We start from the raw sequence: 17,197 nt of genomic DNA on the forward strand, positions 1-17,197 counted from the left end.
CTGCGCCACGCACACCGCACACGTTCGGCAATACCGCTCCACGTCCCGGTGGCAAAGACCCCAATAAAAACCCCAATGGCCTCGGAGACGCTGCAGGGTTTTTTTACCGCCGAAGTGCCCCACGCCCGGCTGGCCGTGCACCGCTCGGAGCACCGCCCCGCGGAGCGACCGAGGCACCACCAGCTGCCACCGTACTTCGCCACTGGAGGGTACCCGCCACCCCCGGCGCAGCACCCCGTCCTTTACCTCCAAGGCCTCCCACAGGGCGCAGAGGGCCTTGACGGACTTTGGGTGCGGGGCGAGCTCCTCTCGCGTAGGCCGCACTCCTGCTGCCCTCCAGCGGAGCACCGGCCCCACGTCAGGATCAGCTGCCTGACGCTGCGCCAGGTCTGGCAGGCTCACCCCCAGCGGCCCCTCCCGGGCCGTGGCCGCGGTGCTCACCCCCGCCACGGGGCGGACAGCCTCCTCACGCTGCTCCCGCCGGGCGCAGTGGTGGCAGTCCGCGGCCTCGCAGGGGCGCCGCGAGAGAGCATCAGCATTGAGATGGCGAGACCCCGCACGGTGCACGACAGTGAAGTCGTACTCCTGCAGGATCTCTATCCATCGCGCCATCTGCCCCTCCGGCTCCTTAAAGTGGAGCAGCCAGGTGAGGGACGCATGGTCGGTCCTCAGCCGGAACCGGGTCCCGAACAGGTACGGCCTGAAGTGGTGGACCGCCGCCATCACCGCTAGCAGCTCGCGACGGGTCACGCAGTAGTTCCGCTCAGGCCTAGTCAAAGCCCGACTATAGTATGCCACTACGCGCTCCCCATCCGGCCCCTCCTGCGCCAACACTGCGCCCACCCCCGAGTCACTCGCGTCGGTATCGAGAACATACGGCAACCGCGGGTCGGGGTAGGCCAGCACGGGGGCCCCCACCAGAGCTTCACGCAACCGGCAGAAGGCAGTCTCACAGCCCGAATCCCAGTCAAAACGGCGGCCCTTGTCTGTGAGGCGGTGCAGCGGGGCAGCGATGCTGGCAAAGTCCCGGACGAACCTCCGGTAGTATGAGGCCAACCCCAGAAAGCTGCGCAGCTCTGCGACGGTGCGTGGAGTCGGCCAGCCCCTCACTGCGGCGACCTTACCTGGGTCCGTAGCCACCCCTCGCGGTCCAACAACATGTCCCAGGAAGGTCACCTCCCGCCGCAGGAGCTCGCACTTGCGGGGGTTGAGCCTCAGGCCAGCACGGCGGATGCAGGCCAGCACCGCCTGGAGGTTTGTCAAGGCCTGGTCGAAGCCCCGGGCATGAACCAGCAGATCGTCCAGGTACAGCACACACTGGTTCCGCGGGACAGATGCCAGCACCCTCTCCATCAGCCTCTCGAACGTCGCCGGGGCATTGCACAGGCCAAAAGGCATGAAAGTAAACTGCCAGAGGCCCTGGCCGATAGAAAAGGCCGTCTTCGGGCGAGCATCGGGAGCAAGCGGTACCTGCCAGTAGCCGCAGCGGAGGTCCAGGGAGCTGAACCAGGTCGACCCGGTGATGTAGTCCAGGGCGTCATCTATCCTCAGCAGGGGGTAGGAATCTTTCCGGGTGACCTCGTTCAGCTTGCGATAGTTGACGCAGAACCTCCACGAGCCGTCTTTTTTTTTTACCAGTACAGCTGGCGCCGACCACGGGCTCACGGAGGGCTCAATCAACCCCGCTGCAGCCATCTCCCGGATCTTTTCCTCGGCGGCGGTCCGCTTGGCATGAATCATGCGTCCCGGTGGGATGCGGATGGGCCGAGCGTCGCCGGTGTTGATCTCGTGTTGGACCAGGGCAGTGCGGGTGCAGTCCTCATCTCTCGCCGCAAAGAGGTCTTCGTTCTGGGCGAGTAGCTCCTGGAGCCGCTGCCGCTGGTCCTGATCGAGGCCCTCGCAGCTCCGCTGGAAGAGGTCCTCCACGGCGCGCCTCGCTTCCACGCAACGCTCGGCCCCCGCCGCCGCCGCCTTGTCTGGCCCCTCGGCTGACTCGGGAGCAGGATCCGGCACGCTCGCTCCCCGGCTCACAGGCCTGGTCTGCCCCGGCGACTGCCGCCGCCGCCGCCGCCGCCACTGCCTCTTCTTCTCCCGGCTCCGGCAAGCCCGCGTCCCTCGGCCTTCGCCGGGCCTACCCTCCACCAGGTGAAGTCGCTCCCCCTGCCACACCAACTCCTGCCGGCTCAAGTCCAAACTGGCCCCCACTCGCTGCAGTACGTCCAGCCCCAGAATGCAGTCCTCTTTGATGGGTGCGAGGTAGCAGGGGTGGCGCACCGTCGCTGCACCTAGACGGAAGGCAAGCACCTGTTTCCCCCGGACTGCAGCGAGCTGTCCCGTCACGGTCCTTAGCTGCAGGCTGGAGGCCTCCCATCCTGGGGGGTTGGTGCCCTCGGTGTCGGGGAGGACGCCCGGCCGGAGTAGGGTTACCGATGAACCGGTGTCGAGTAGGGCCAGGCAGGGTTGGTCCTCGATTTTGCAGTGGAGGTACAGGCCCCGGCTACAGCCGACTCGCCCCACGGTGGCGTGAGGGGCGCCGGTCTTAACAGCGCTCTCCGGAGCGGGGGTTGAGGTGTTCGAGGGGCGGCCTTCCCCACGCTGAGCTGCCCCGTTCCCGTTTCCCGACGCCGATCGAGGAGTGCGAGGTTCGGGTGCCCGGCAGAACCGGGCTCGGTGTCCCCTCTTCCCGCAGCGGTTGCAAATCAGCGTGCGGGGCTGTTCCGCGGGGGTCGCTGCCCGGGCTGACTCCTCTTCCCCCTCGCTGGATCCCTCCGTCGCCGTCTCGGTCAGCCGGCAGGGCGCACCGCGTCTGCTGGCGCTTCCAGCCACCCCGAATACGGCCTCAGCCCGTGTGGCAAGGGCCAAGGCCTGCTCCAGCGATGTTGGCGCGGCCAGCTGCACGTGGCGCCGCAGCTCCTCGGGTGAGAGGGCCTTGAGAAAGGCCTGGAGAGCCATCTCCCGCTGCGCCTCCCGGGGGAAAGTTGGGTATCCTCGGCGGGCGAGGAACGCGACATCAGCGGCAACCGGGCCCAGTCGCTCTCCTGGTTGGCGCCGCCGCAGGGCCAGCCTCTCCCGCATCAAGTCCGGCGCCTCCTCCACACCGAAGCGCAGCTGGAGAGCCGCTGCCAGAGCCGAGTATTCGCCTCTGTCCTCCTCCGGGACGTCCAGGAGCGCCTGGCAGGCCGCTCCTTCCAGCGCCGCCGCCAGGTGGCCGACCATCTCCGCCAGGCTCCAGCCATTCGTCCGGGCCGCGAGCTGGAACTGCGCCTCGTAGATTTCCCACGGCGCTTCCCCATTGTAGCGACCTGGTCTCACCCGCGCCGATGGGTGTGGGAATCGCTGATCTGCTCCGGCAGGGAGAGTATCCTCTATCCGGGGTGCTCGCTGACCAGGAGTAGCGGCCGGTCGCCCCAATTCTACCGGCGGGACCACTATTGAATAGCCCTGGTAAGGGCTGTGGCCACCTGTCGCACCCAGGAGTTGCTCAGGCTCCCTATGTGCGCTGCCGATGGGTTCTGCGTCTGTCAGCTTCAGCCGGCGCTTAACAGAGTCGGGTACTGTCTGCCAGGAGTTGTCCATTCTGCCCGCTTCTGACACCAATGTAATGCTTGCAGGTTCTTTTCAGAACAAGGACGAGTGGAGACGCAATTAACAAACAAGCATTAGCTTTATTCGTTTTAAACCACACAAAACCAAACACAGGATCTACACACACATGAGGAGACTGACGGAACACGTACACATATTTAGGGTGGTAATTACCTAAACACACACTACACTTTTACAGGACTACACAGGGCACTAGAATTACTAGGACATTATTTACACAGGTAGGGTCAGCCGCTGGTCATCGTGCTGACCCTCGTACTCTCCCCGGCTACCACTCCCAGCATGCCCGGCGGTACTACGAGCGCCTAGGGGCGCTTCCTCCTCACCACCAGGCGAGGGCGTTACAGTATTATGCTCAATATCCCTCGATTTTTGAAGGTCAGATGAGGAATTTGAAGAAAGTATCAAAGAAACAACGGCAATAGCAGAGGGCGTTGATTTTGAACCAGTGTTTGCACCTCAATAATCCATCAGTCTTCGCTTGACAGGCTTCCCAAGATATTCGGTGTTCTATACAAAAAATCGACAATTAAGCGCAAATGTGACAAGAGGCAAAGACTGCGGTAGAGGAGGAATAAACTCCACACGATGACTGTTTGTATACGTCTGTCTAATATTCGGCCCCTGCAGGGGCATCATATTCGCTGAACTGCCTGCCAGCGTGTGTACGGGTTTATAATTCAAGAATATCAATGGTCAGACGCTTACAACGGGTGTTTGTGTTTGTATTATTTAGAGAATTGAAAAAACATTTTCAAAACTACAGCTCGAATGAAATTTAAAAAAAGTTTATTTGACTCTTTGCTGTAACAACTGTGCCAAAACTATTCAGATACATCAGAATAGCATCAGAATGTAACTAGATTTTATTGGATTTTAGGAAATGTATTTTTGCGCATTTCTCTATACGATCTGAATACCTTCCTGTTTTCACCGTGTTTATTGTTTCTGCCTATGATCTCGGAAAGAAAGACCCAGTATCTGTTCACCGAAATATTCCAGGAGTTTGCTGTGGTTTGAGAGGAGTGTATGAAGGTCATAACGGAGGGAGGACACGCGCATTCCGCACGGGGAGCGCAGAGCAATGAGCCGCGCCTGCAGCTCGCTGAGTCTTTTCTTATATAACCTCTGAGTCCGGACACACAGTGTCTCCAGCCAGTGTTGGAGATTTACAGTTCAGAAAACAGCTGTGTCGAGCAGAAACTGATCTTCCTGCTTTAGTTAAGGTTTGGTTATTGTGGGGGTTTAGCGCTTGTATCTCTCTTCTCTTACTAAACACTATCTACTGTAAAGTATATAAATAGAAGCTAAAATGCAGCTAAAATACTTCAGTAAGGCCGAGCAGATAGGAAAGTTTAATAAAAATGTTATATGATCTATGTTCTAGTTGCCCATATTTTTTTTAACTCTCTGTTCAGCTCTGATTTAATCCTCTCGGCTCCTGCCGCTGTCACCGGGAGAGTGCCTGCATTCCGTAGGGCTACAGGCTGATTTCACAATGCCACATTTAATGAAATACAGGGGAAACCGCAAGGAAAACAATATGTTTTAATACATCTTCTTCTGGATTTATATTTCGGTCTTTCACCTTTGAATGCATACCTTGACCATAAATCTTTACTCGATTAAAGGCACCCCAAACAGTTCTTAAGGGAGAAATCGAAGCCTATTTGACTTTCTGCTAATCACATTGAAGTGTTCACGAAGCATTTCCCTGCCCATCATGTGCCCGCAAGCCGGTTTCTCCGTTTTCTTCTTTCTGTCGTTGTCAGCGAGCACAAGACAGGAAAAATGCAAGAGAGGGAAAAGCTGTCAGGAGTGGGATTTGAACCCACGCCTCTATTCAGAGACCAGAACACCCAAGCAATGGAAAGACAGGAGTCTTTGAGTCTGGCGCCTTAGACCACGGCCATCCTGACGAGATACGTAAGCTTGTGTGTTAAAAGCACCAGTAGTCCACAAAACTGAGAAATGCTTTGCTGGAGAAGCGCCACGTTGCCTAAACGGATCGCGGAAATCAAATATTCGGATCGATTTAGAGTGTGCTTTGCAGCCTTTGTGTAATATTTTAAATTGTTTTAAAAAAGTGTGTACTGTGTACTACGTTTAGGACTAGTTAGTGTGGTAGAATATGGAGATCATCTCCAGCTCTGAGCTCAACTGCAACAACAAGTCGTGCTGAACAAAGTCAGAGTTCAGCTGAACCTTTGCTCAGTGTGGTGCTCAGGACTCAGGAGTATTGTTGTGGTTCTAATTAGCACGAACTGCAGGGGCTCTGAATCAGAACATTTCAATTTATCTGTTCAGTAAGTTAAAATGCAGGAGACGTTAAAATCGGATTATTACTGTGTCTCTGTCCCGTTTGTATATAACCGAATGTTTAAAAGATACCAGTAAGGACACACAACTACTAATGCGGTACTTATTGGAAATAGTCCCAAAACAAGTACGTCTGGCAGCTGGTAGACCCCTGTAATAATTTTGCAGTGACACTTTGAAGATTTACACTCTATTTAAATATTAATTTACAAACTTTCAGTTCTCTTTTCTCACACTCCCTGGCATAACTGAACTCTCACTCTCGCATACTAAAGGCTTTACATGCATTAGCTGTGATACAGATTCTAATAAAGACAGAATGAAACTGTTTGTTTTGTGTCTCATGGTGATCCTCTTCTCGATCCAAATGAAATGTTTAATATGATCCCTCGAGAAAGAAAAGGAGTTAATTTCCACCTGGAATGATTGATGCTCCATCAAACATTTTGTAATATCTCCGGAAGTTTACACAGTAGAATCCTGGTTTGTGGCTTAAATTCAAGGTAAACAAGACTAAGGAAACGAGTTGGAAACGATGTCGATCTGGGATTTAAATCATCTGGAACATTTCACTACATTGGACAGTATGTGCCAGAGAGTAGCTCCTGACATCTGTTGATAGCTCAGTTGGTAGAGCGGAGGACTGTAGTGGAAACAAGAAGGAATCCTTTGGTTGCTGGTTTGACTCCGGCTCGAAGGAAGGTGCCCTTTGTGTATTTCATTCAAACAGTTAAAATAGCCCATCTTTTTTCACTCAGACTTTGATCAAAAGCTCAATAAATGACGAAGCAGAGGCTCTTGTTCCGAATTCAGCTCACGTCTGATTGTCTTGTTTTGGCCAAGATCTGATCTTTGAATTCAGGGACTACTCTGTCTGCTTTGTACAGTAATTCAAAAGTAGATACAAATGTCACATTTTTATTGTAGATATAAAGGTGTTCTGTTTTCAAAGGATAGGTACTTAATTGTCTTTATGATTTGGTTTTGATTTTGTATCGTTGTATTATTAAGTTTGTGCTTTTTGTGTTTTTAACATATTGTGAACTTATTTTTGAAATAAATGCTTACAAAGGCAGACACGGCACACATCTCTTTATACCAGCGGTGAATTGTACATTTTTATTAAGTAGAAGCTACTGTGCACTTCTGGGAGTATAACAGGTTCGATATAAAGTGGCAAAAATATAAAAGGGGAAAATACCCCAGACTGGGTGTAAAGGCCTCGTTGTGACTGTTGTTTTATTGTTGAATACGGCATACTGTGCACGAAATGTTGCAGAAACACAATCTGATAGTTAAATAATTATTATTTTAATAATTTGATAAGTATGAGGCCCCGGATCCAAATATTCAGTTCTGATTTTTTTTTAAGTGATATCTTCCCTTCCTCTGGTAGAAGTAACACGATGTGAGTAATTGTTTTTTGTTCTTTTTTTTTTCACGTTGCGATCCAAAAAGCCTCAGATGCACAGTCTGACAGCAACCAAACCAGAATGGATTCTGCTGGGAGCCAGACTGAGCTCATTCTTGCTCCCTGTGCTGAAAACAGAATTAGCTCTTACCCGAGCACCATCTACCGCTGCTGGATTGTACTCTACGTCCTGCTGCTCCAGCAATTATTTTGAAGAAAGACAGATCACGCTTTTAACCTTCTCGCAGCTACAGGCGAGACTGAAGCTGGCGATATAAAGGCACGCACTGGTACACCTTTTCTAACTTTCACAATCGCGATAAACATTTTTTTAAGACCTTTGAAAAACTAGATATAGATATAGATAAAACTAGATAAAAAACGAGCTTTATCGGTTTTTACATTAATCGATTTTGAATCAAATTTGATCTTTTTACATTGCATTTTACGTTGAAATGTAGCATGCATACCTAATCCACCAACGGACAGAGCAATATTTTACGTTGCCTTCCAGAGCTTCCAACGTGTGATGGATTTGTATGGGTGTCTGTATGATACCACTACAGCACTGGCGCAGGTGCAAAATCCACTTTCACACGACTTTTTCAGTGTCTTCTCTCTCAAATGGACCGAAGCACAGGAGCCAATATTAGAGAAAACGACAAGTGATTAAACAGAGGATGTCCCAATGTCTGGGACAACGCATTGTGATTTTGTATAAACGCAACTGGTTTCTCATTTAAAAGCCAACAATATTCTTTTTCTCCCTGGCGCTAATAAGCTACCACACATGCAAGCTGTTGTGTGAAAGAAAATTCATATGTCCATAGGAAGGCAGAATAAAATCCAGAACTGTGTTGGTGATATCGATAAACAGGGCTCATGTTCACAACAAAACTTTACTGTATAAAAAGTTAAAATTCGTAAATATATTTTTTTATTATGGCTTTGTCATTTACTGTAGTTATTCAGGAGAACATTATGTTAATCGTATAGATGAAACGTTTAATATATTCAGGTGGGTAGCTACGTCAGCATGCGTATCTGCAAAGGAACAAGTAATATTGTAGGTTTATTCTATGCTGAAAAGAGAAGAGAGAAAACAAACCTGAAGAAGGTTTCACAGCTGAAACGTTGTATTTTCTCTCTTCTCTTTTCAGCATGGAATAAACCTTTTACTTGTTCCTTTAATATATTGTTCGGTTTGACTCAAAATGCTTTACTACTACAAGAGAGAATTATAGTATGGAGGATGAGACAAATCTATGATTTCTTGGAAGAAAATGGTTTTTCTGTGCGTTCTAAATGAATCAAAACTTTAGTGCGACACACAAACCCTTTGTCTTTTTTAAAGATATAATATTTTTAAACAGACAAGTATAGAAAACATTTTTTTTACTTAGAAATTTTGGCCGGGGGCGATGTATTACTAGTAGTGGCGCTGAGGTCACTATGGTGCAGTTAAGCACCGTAAGATTAGGGCCAGTGACGTAATGTATAACGCATCTGACTTCGGATCAGAAGATTGTAGGTTTGACTCCTGCCTGGCTCATGTTGCTTTTTTAACACGGTACTGTCTGAAGATCAGCTCCTGCTCTGAGCTCAATAGCAATGCAAAACTGTGCGTAACAAAGCTGGCGAGCAGCTGAACTTGTGCTCAGTAGTCAGTACGGTGCTGAGGGTTTAGTACTGGCGTTGTTCTAATTAGCAAGAACTGCAATGGCTCTGAATCTGACCATTTCTATGGAAGCCCGTTTCCGCCAGGGAGTAAAAATAAAAAGGCGCTATGGTATCTCAGAATTCCGACTTAGTAACTGAGAATTGCGACTTAAAAACTCAGAATTCCGACTTTATATCTCACATTTGGGACTTCGAAATAACCCATATTTCATTGTCTGTCCTTTTGTTATTATAACGGATTCGGGTTCTAGGGCTTGTGCCCTCGCCGCTCCCACCCTAGTTCGTGCCTCAATGCATTGGCTCGAACCCAGGCCTTGCCAGCTGAGCTAAAGAAGAGTTTCTTTTTAAAGTAAAAAAGGACATACAACGGAAATATTTAAAAAGTATAAGTTTCAGCTTTTATAATTGTGAATTCTTCTGGATGTGAAGTGTCTATTTCTGTATCTTATTTCATATTCTGTCTTCGTTTTTGTATTTCTGGTGTTTAAATAAAAAAAAAATTAAAAGCCCACCATCCACTATTCCATCTGTGTACTATGGAAGCCTCACTACCGGAAATAGGATTCCATAAAAATTAGTGTAATTAATTTGATTTTTTTAGCACTGTACATGACAAGTCTTCAGGCTTATGGATCCTATGATCTTGTACGATTCATCAATATAGTGTAACGGAACGGCCAACATACAATTTTTAGTTCAGGTGGGTAGCTGCGTCAGCATGCGTAGGCTGCAAAGGAACATGTAATAGGTTTATTCCATGCTGAAAAAAAGAAGAAAGAAAATATGTTTTGGCCGAAACGTACCAGTAAACTTTACATTAACAATACCAGCCAACGATACATTATCATTTCACAACGGTTCTACAGGAATCTACAGCAGAGCCCTGAGTTGACTCCCAGAGTCCGACTGAGCCCATAGAATTCCACATCACCCATCACTCCTGCACACAGTCCGCTGAGAGCGCCTGTCCATAAACTACTGGATTGAGAATGGGATCAAATAATTCCCCATTTTCTTAATTCTACATCAAAGGACTGTTCAAGGTCTATTTGAAGGCATCGATTCGTATTCTTAAACCAGATGAACGCCTGGAATAAGTTAATATTACTTATAAATAGTCGTGCTACAATACTCCAGTTGAAGGCACGCTTCTATCTTTGTGGTACTCTGGTGCGTCACAAATTTATGTTTGAATTTCTGTGGATGAACTACTATAGGTGTACCCTCGCTCACTTTCTTTAGCGACAGTCATTGCTCTTCATCTGAGTGATGTATTTGTCTGTTTTTCAGTTCACTTCCCTGCAAGGAATATTTACCTCAGAGCTCTCTTTCACAGACTGCAGGGACTATGTTTGTTAACAGGTGTTATAGTGATGACATCTTTCTGTATGATCAGGACAGGAGCTGCAAGTCCACTGTGTTGTGGCTCCAGTACAATTTTAGCTTATTATTATAATACTTTTTAACAGCGACAGATTCTTAAGATCACGAGGTGTTTACGATATGATTTCAGTATTAAGATGTTACTACATTCGGAACTGTCCCATAGGATTCAGTGTTCTATTAGTTTGGCACTAAACTGCTTAGTCTATTGCAGGAATTGTACTTAGTCCTGTCCTGTAGTGTCCTCTAGAGAGCAGCAGCTGTTTCCTTGGGCTCATTGCAATTGGGAACATTGTGATTACTGAGCAGGGGACTAAAGTCAGCAGACGAGCGAGTTGCAAATCGGTATTAATCTAGCGTACAGAGCTGCATGCTAATCTCTGGATCCTCTCCAGTTAATGTGATGCTGTTCTTACCTTGCAATTGACCCAATCTGACTACTGGCACCAACAACCCTGTTATTAAAAATAAACTTCTTGTGTACCTACCGTGATACATAAGTTTGGTGGAGAGGTTTGGCAGCCCATATTCAAAGGTGTGTGTGCAGATCACTGTGATATACAGGCATCAACAAACTGACATACAATATTAAATGTTTAACTGATAAAACCCAAATGAACCAAACCTGAATAAATTAGTGGTGGAAAGGAGTCTTTTTATATAGCAAAAGGTCTCTGATCCTTTGGTAAGAACGATGGGTATATAACCCATTGTCCTCAATATTAGAAATGAATCCTTGAGCACTGCTGTTGTACCAACGGTCCTCAAAAGTGCTGTCACTTCCCCAGTCCCATAAAAGCCTAACATTACCCTTTCTTGCATAAACTGTAGAACGTGCCTTCACATTTCAGTTGCAGTTTAATCTATTATCACCCTACTGTCACGCCCTCTGCAGCCAGAGGGCGCTCCTTCTCTGTCCTGTCCCTAGTTTCTGGTCTGCTGCCCTTCCTGTCCCTCTCTTTCCCTTGGGCTATATATTTCCGGGTCTTGCACTCTGTCCTCGCTCAGCATTGACGTTCGGATGTCCTGAGACCCGCCTAGCACCAGGGCGCCCCACGTCCGCTCCCTGAGGGCATAGGTTTCTATACGGCATTCCTGAACTCTTTGCAGTATGAGCCCGGGCCTTTTTCCCGTCTCGCCGCTACGCACATGGGTCTTTTTCCGCTCTCCTGCTCCCCACGGTGAGTCCCTTTGGACGTCCGTGACAGAATGCTGAGCCACTTACTGACCCCGCGAGCGGCGCTTTTTCTCTTGCCGCAGTTTTTTTTCTTGTTCTCTGGGCTGTTTTTTTTTTCAGTTCCTCTATTCTAATCGCTGGATATCACTCCGATCTTCCGTGCCTGTGAGCGGGTCCTGCACCTGGCTTTCCTCGGGTAGATCACTCCGATATCAGTGATTGAATGTTGAGCTGGCTTTCCTATTCTTATTACTGGATATCACTCCGAGCTTCTGTGTCTGGAGCGGGTTTTCGTGCCTGGCTCTTCCTGGTCTTGCTCACTCCGATATCAGTGATAGAATGGTAAGCTTTCTGCCGTTCCTCCATTCTTTTCGCTGGATATCACTCTGGGCATCTGTGTCTGTGAGCGGACTTCGGTCTGGCTTTCCTCAGGTTGTCCACTCCGATATCAGCGTTAGAATGTGAACGTGCCAATTGCCCAGTCTGCGGTATTTTTCCCCGGGGTTTTTTGCTGTTTTTTCTTGTTTTTTGCCTTTTGTTTTGATTTTTTTTTTCTTCCTGGTTTCCCCTCCTTTTTGTTCCCCCCCTGCTCCCTGTGTCTCGGAACTTTCTTGTTTTTGGTTCCTATATGTTTTTTTGTGGTTTGTCTACCTGGCCTTTCCCAGGTTTTTGTCTGTGTTTGTGCTTGTGTACTTTTTTGTTTTAAGTCTCCGGAGCTCTTCTCTACCCCCCCTTCCTCCACCCAATAAAGGTTTATACCCCGGAGGAAGGGGTAGCTCTCAGCCGTGGATTCCCGGAGGTTTCCTTTCAGTAAAATGAGGTTTTTCCTCCCCCCAGTGCTGGGCAGCTCATTTATTTGTATGGGCGTCGGGAGCCGCCCATGAAGGGGGGTGTACTGTCATGCCCTCTGCAGCCAGAGGGCGCTCCTTCTCTGTCCTGTCCCTAGTTTCTGGTCTGCTGCCCTTCCTGTCCCTCTCTTTCCCTTGGGCTATATATTTCCGGGTCTTGCACTCTGTCCTCGCTCAGCATTGACGTTCGGATGTCCTGAGACCCGCCTAGCACCAGGGCGCCCCACGTCCGCTCCCTGAGGGCATAGGTTTCTATACGGCATTCCTGAACTCTTTGCACTATGAGCCCGGGCCTATTTCCCGTCTCACCGCTACGCACATGGGTCTTTTTCCGCTCTCCTGCTCCCCACGGTGAGTCCCTTTGGACGTCCGTGACACCTACTCCCCACATCATAACCTTCGCTCTTCTAATTCTAGTCTCCTAACTGTCCCCCAAGCCCGTCTACACTGTATGGGTGACAGGGCCTTCTGCTGTTATGCCCCCAAGCTCTGGAACTCTCTCCCCAAGGATACCAGAGTCACCTTCCCTAAACTCCTTCAAATTCAGACTCAACACCTTGTTCTGGAGAAGAGCCTTTACTGAACTGGTTCCATTCTTAACCACTCTGCTTCTACTTTCCTTAGTACCGCCATCAATGGTCTCCTCTGTCTGTTGGAATTGTTTTATCCTGTGTATTCTTATTGTAATTATGTCAAGTGCTTTGACAAGCCACCTTTGGAACCATTATATAAAATAGTTTATCCTAAACCCTTGAAACTTTAATAGGGCACTGCAGTAGGGCTAAAAATTGACAGTGTTAGTGGGCCAGCAGGATTTGTGCAAATTATAGGTAGTCACAAAGGAAGACTAGGATTCACTTGAAATTCATGACATGGAACACTGAAACAGTGGAGAGGCTTTGTGTAGTAAGCATTCAGTCTCAATCTACCCAGTCTGGGCTGCTGGTAGAGGTGGTTGTGAACACCTGTCTTCCAGCTCAAGTGCTGGGATCTCCAGTCTCAATCCTAATACTTCTCATGACTGTCCAATACCACTGCTGTAAAACCAACACCCATAAGGCAAGACCTCCGAGATTCTAACTGTACCATTATTCACTGATGTTTGTGCACCAGTATTGTTCCTCTGCTAAGGAAGGGAAGGCCTACTTTATACCAAGCCCCTGTTGACAATTCCTTCCTTGTGTTTCTTTTAGTCAGTTTGTGCAGCCTAGATTAGGACACCACATCTCACTCTTACTGGGCACTACAATAGCAACTCACACTCCATAAGCACTACCCCTCTCGGAAACGGGAGGATTTCCAGTATATTGAACACCTATCTCTCCCCCAGTAAAAAAAGTCACAATGCCCTGCCCAAGGAATAGTGCGGCCATCTTCCCCCAGTACAACGCTTTATTATCGAGCCATTTTCAGCCCTCATTAGCAGCAATATGGGAAGCATTCCTGAAAGAGGAAGCCCCACAAATACTTCCATTTATTAATGGGTCTCACTTCCCTTGAATTCCTCCACCCAATTCAAACCTATAAACCATAAAGAAACAAGAGCAGGCAGAAGGGTCTTTCACAGCTTTATTGAGATGTTGACATTACAAGGCAAGTGGAGGCAGGAGAGTCACAACGGCCAGGCTGGAGCCTTCATTCAGGCACCTGGGGAGGAAGAAGGAGAACAATCCAGCTGAACTGCAGGACACCCACCCCTCCAAGAGCTCCTCCTGCCAGACCCTACCTGTTCACTGGCCAACATCTCCAAAGTCCTCTGCTCCCTCCACATCCTCACTGGTGCTCTCAGCATCTTCACTGGAGCTCCGAGGGTCTCCCTCCTCATACTCAGTCCAGTCAGCCCCCACATCCAGAGGAGCTTCTACTGGTGCCACAGCCACCCGACCGCTGGTCACCAGGCTCCTGGTACCTGTGGACAAGCAGCACCCAGGAGTGAGGGATCCGCTATACCCAGAGTCCCACAGTGATGCTACTCATCTAAACAGTCCCTTTGTCCAGCATGGGATCATTCCTCAGTTGTCCAAGCATGGTTGTCTCTTGGGCAGAGATGCATCCACAAGGGATAGAGAACCAGACCCACCTTCATTCTGGCTGCCAGCACACCTGGACTCACAGCAGGCACAGACCTCATGGTCACCATACAGCTCCTCCCACCTGGAGGAGAGGAGGACAGGTGAGGCCTCCACCTGGCATGTCCCAGAGCACCCTCCTTGCAGAAGTACCTCTTAGCCTCCCTGTTGTAGGTGCAGGACTTGGTCCCTGGTGTTGCTTTAGCAGGAGCCACAGCCATGACACAGTGCATGTACAGCTCAGTCACTTCATGCTGCAAGAGGGAAAGTCACAGCATTAAGGGATCAAGGCCAATAGAGGGACAGAGAAGGACCTTCTGCCATCAGTGAAGTCAAGCTGGCAGCTCTAGGCACTACAGCTGCCAGTCTGGTTCACATCTAGATCATGGATGGAAAAGCAGACAATGGATCAGTAGAGCAAGAAGGCTGAGCAGCCTTTGAGAGTAGTACCTTCCTGAACAGCTTCTTCTGGAAGAGGAAGGCATCAATTGTGAAGCGAAGCACATCCTTCTGCTTGGAGGGGACAAACCTGGACAGGCATCCATCTGCCTTGCTGTCCACCATGCACCTGGGGACAAGGACAAGGATGAACCCCTGCAGGCTCTCAGGGCTCCTGCCCACCTCTCCTCCCAGAAGGGGCTGTACCCCAAGTTGTCGATCACAGGGAAACGGGGCTGGGAGTGCTGGTCCGGTTTCTCCGTTACGTAACACGAGTGGATGTACAGCCTCTGCTCCACTGTGGCAAAGTAGGCAGTGGCCTGGAAGTACATGGGCTGACCCAGGAAGTACTCATCCTTAGGAGAGAGCCGGACCCAGTGGGCTGGAGAGAGAGAGAGGCAGCATTACACCTGCACACAGCACCCCCTGCAGGCAGGAGGAGCCACTCGCTCAAGGAGCTTACAGTTGGTGGTAAGCAGCACAAAGCTGTGCTTGTTCTTCAGGTCCTTCTCCTGGCCCACGTGGGGACATAGCCAACCTTGTAGGAGTAGTGGAACCTGCAGGACAGAGGGGATGAGGGGCTTCTGGTCACTTTCCCAGCAGCTTTTCAGCAGCAGCAGAGCCCTGCCTACCTGTTGTAGGAGCACTTGACCGGCACAGAGAAGGGAATGAAGCGATGCACAGGTGCACTGGAGGAGGGTGGGGCATAGCAGAGAGTGTTGGAGTACACCAGGCGGCCCTGGACAACCTGCAGGGTCACAGAGGAAGGGATATTCCCAGAAAAGGCAACCCTGACACTAGCCCTACAGCTCACATCGATACACTGCCTGTAGATGAAGACCCGCTTACCGATCGCTCGGTGCCGCACTTGTGAAGCCCGTAGATGAAGTAGAAGTAACGGCATGTGGTTCGGCCGACGCTGCAGTTGCCCAAGGTCACCTCCGATGGCCAACAGCTGAAGCCGAACAGGAGCCGACTGACCCTCACGTACATCCTGCTGGAGTCGCACCACACAGCCACTCCTTGGGTGCCCCCGATGGCCGGGCGAGCCGGCTGCCGCCCTCGCTAGGGAGGAAACAGGACGCTCTTGATGTAGGCGGGTAAGGGGCGGCTGCCGGCTTCGGGCTTCATCTTCTCCTTGTCGAAGTAGGGCGAGTACGCGTCTCTGGACACGGGAAGGCGGCGAAAGTCGGGAGCCAAGGACTGCGAGTCGTTCTCGCTTGCAGACAGGTCTTCAAAGGGCGCATCTGCCAGGCTCAAGTCCTCCGACCGGGCTGCGTCTTCAAGAGCCGGGAGGTCGGCCTGAAGCGCAAATTCCCGAGAGTCCCAGCCAGCTGGCCCGGCAGAGATCAGTGCGGGGAGCGCATTGCCAAATTGACGTCCCGCTAAACTGCTACAGAAGTAAAACAAGTAAACCACCAAACTGTGTTGAAGCAAAAGAGCATAAAGTGTGAACGCCGTGACTAGGTTTTTATACTAGCAGGACTATGCTACCACACACATGGTCACACTACCGCTCAATCAACACAATCAATTACATACAAAGACCCGGATTGTTCTCAGCGTCTAATTAGAACCTGCTTCCAGTCTGAGGCGGGACTCCGTGAAGCCGCCTGAACACTTTCCCGTGTGTATCTGAGCTCAGCGGAGGAGTTCCACGCAATTTCGACAGAATTAAATCACCCACACGTGTAAAATTTGCTCAGATTAATTTATTGTTCAATTAGTTTCTAATTTCCAAGGACAGTGTGTTAAACTCGCTGCCAGACAGAGTACGGAACATGCGACACGTCCGTCCACACTTTCTTTTATCGAGGGGGCTGTTCTATCAACATGTACCGCAATGAAAATAATTTTACTATTTTTCATGTGTAATTGCATGTCATATTAAAATGTGTAATACAAGCATTTCTTTGCTTCCCAGTAAAGAAATACTGATCAGCTTTTGACATAATCTGATAATAATTTGTCTGATTTTCCAGAGATTGCTTTTGATCCCCAGCACTGAGAACCAATGGAAGCCCGTTTCCGCCAGGGAGTAAAAAAAACGCACTATGGTATCTCAGAATTGCGACCTAAAAACTCAGAATTTTGACTTTAGATCTCACATTTGCGACTTCGAAATAGCCCATATTTCATTGTCTGTCCTTTTGTTATTGTAACGGATTCGGGTTCTAGGGCTTGTGCCTTCGCCGCTCCCACCCAAGTTCACTGCATTGGCTTCATTGTCGGAGTTCTGAGTTACCAAGTCGCAATTTTGAGTTAC

The 17,197-nt window shown here is 49.6% G+C and overlaps 1 protein-coding gene and 1 pseudogene across 1 annotated transcript; one reads left to right on the forward strand and one right to left on the reverse strand.

Annotated features, from left to right (window-relative positions):
• The first annotated feature begins 75 nt into the window (after positions 1-75).
• Positions 76-1,735, forward strand: LOC148825780 (uncharacterized; annotated as a pseudogene).
• A 12,419-nt stretch (positions 1,736-14,154) lies between these two features.
• Positions 14,155-15,263, reverse strand: LOC148825781 (zona pellucida sperm-binding protein 3-like). Its single transcript, XM_088926343.1, has 5 exons — positions 15,139-15,263; positions 14,944-15,061; positions 14,647-14,747; positions 14,505-14,578; positions 14,155-14,333 (listed from the first exon to the last, which is right to left on the reverse strand). Exons 1-5 carry the CDS (start codon positions 15,261-15,263, stop codon positions 14,155-14,157), a joined length of 597 nt encoding a protein of 198 aa, XP_088782469.1.
• Between the last annotated feature and the right edge of the window lie 1,934 nt (positions 15,264-17,197).

This window comes from Atractosteus spatula, chromosome 10 (genome assembly GCF_055471065.1).
Source record: "Atractosteus spatula isolate fAtrSpa1 chromosome 10, fAtrSpa1.hap1, whole genome shotgun sequence".
Taxonomy (NCBI): Eukaryota; Metazoa; Chordata; class Actinopteri; order Semionotiformes; family Lepisosteidae; genus Atractosteus; species Atractosteus spatula.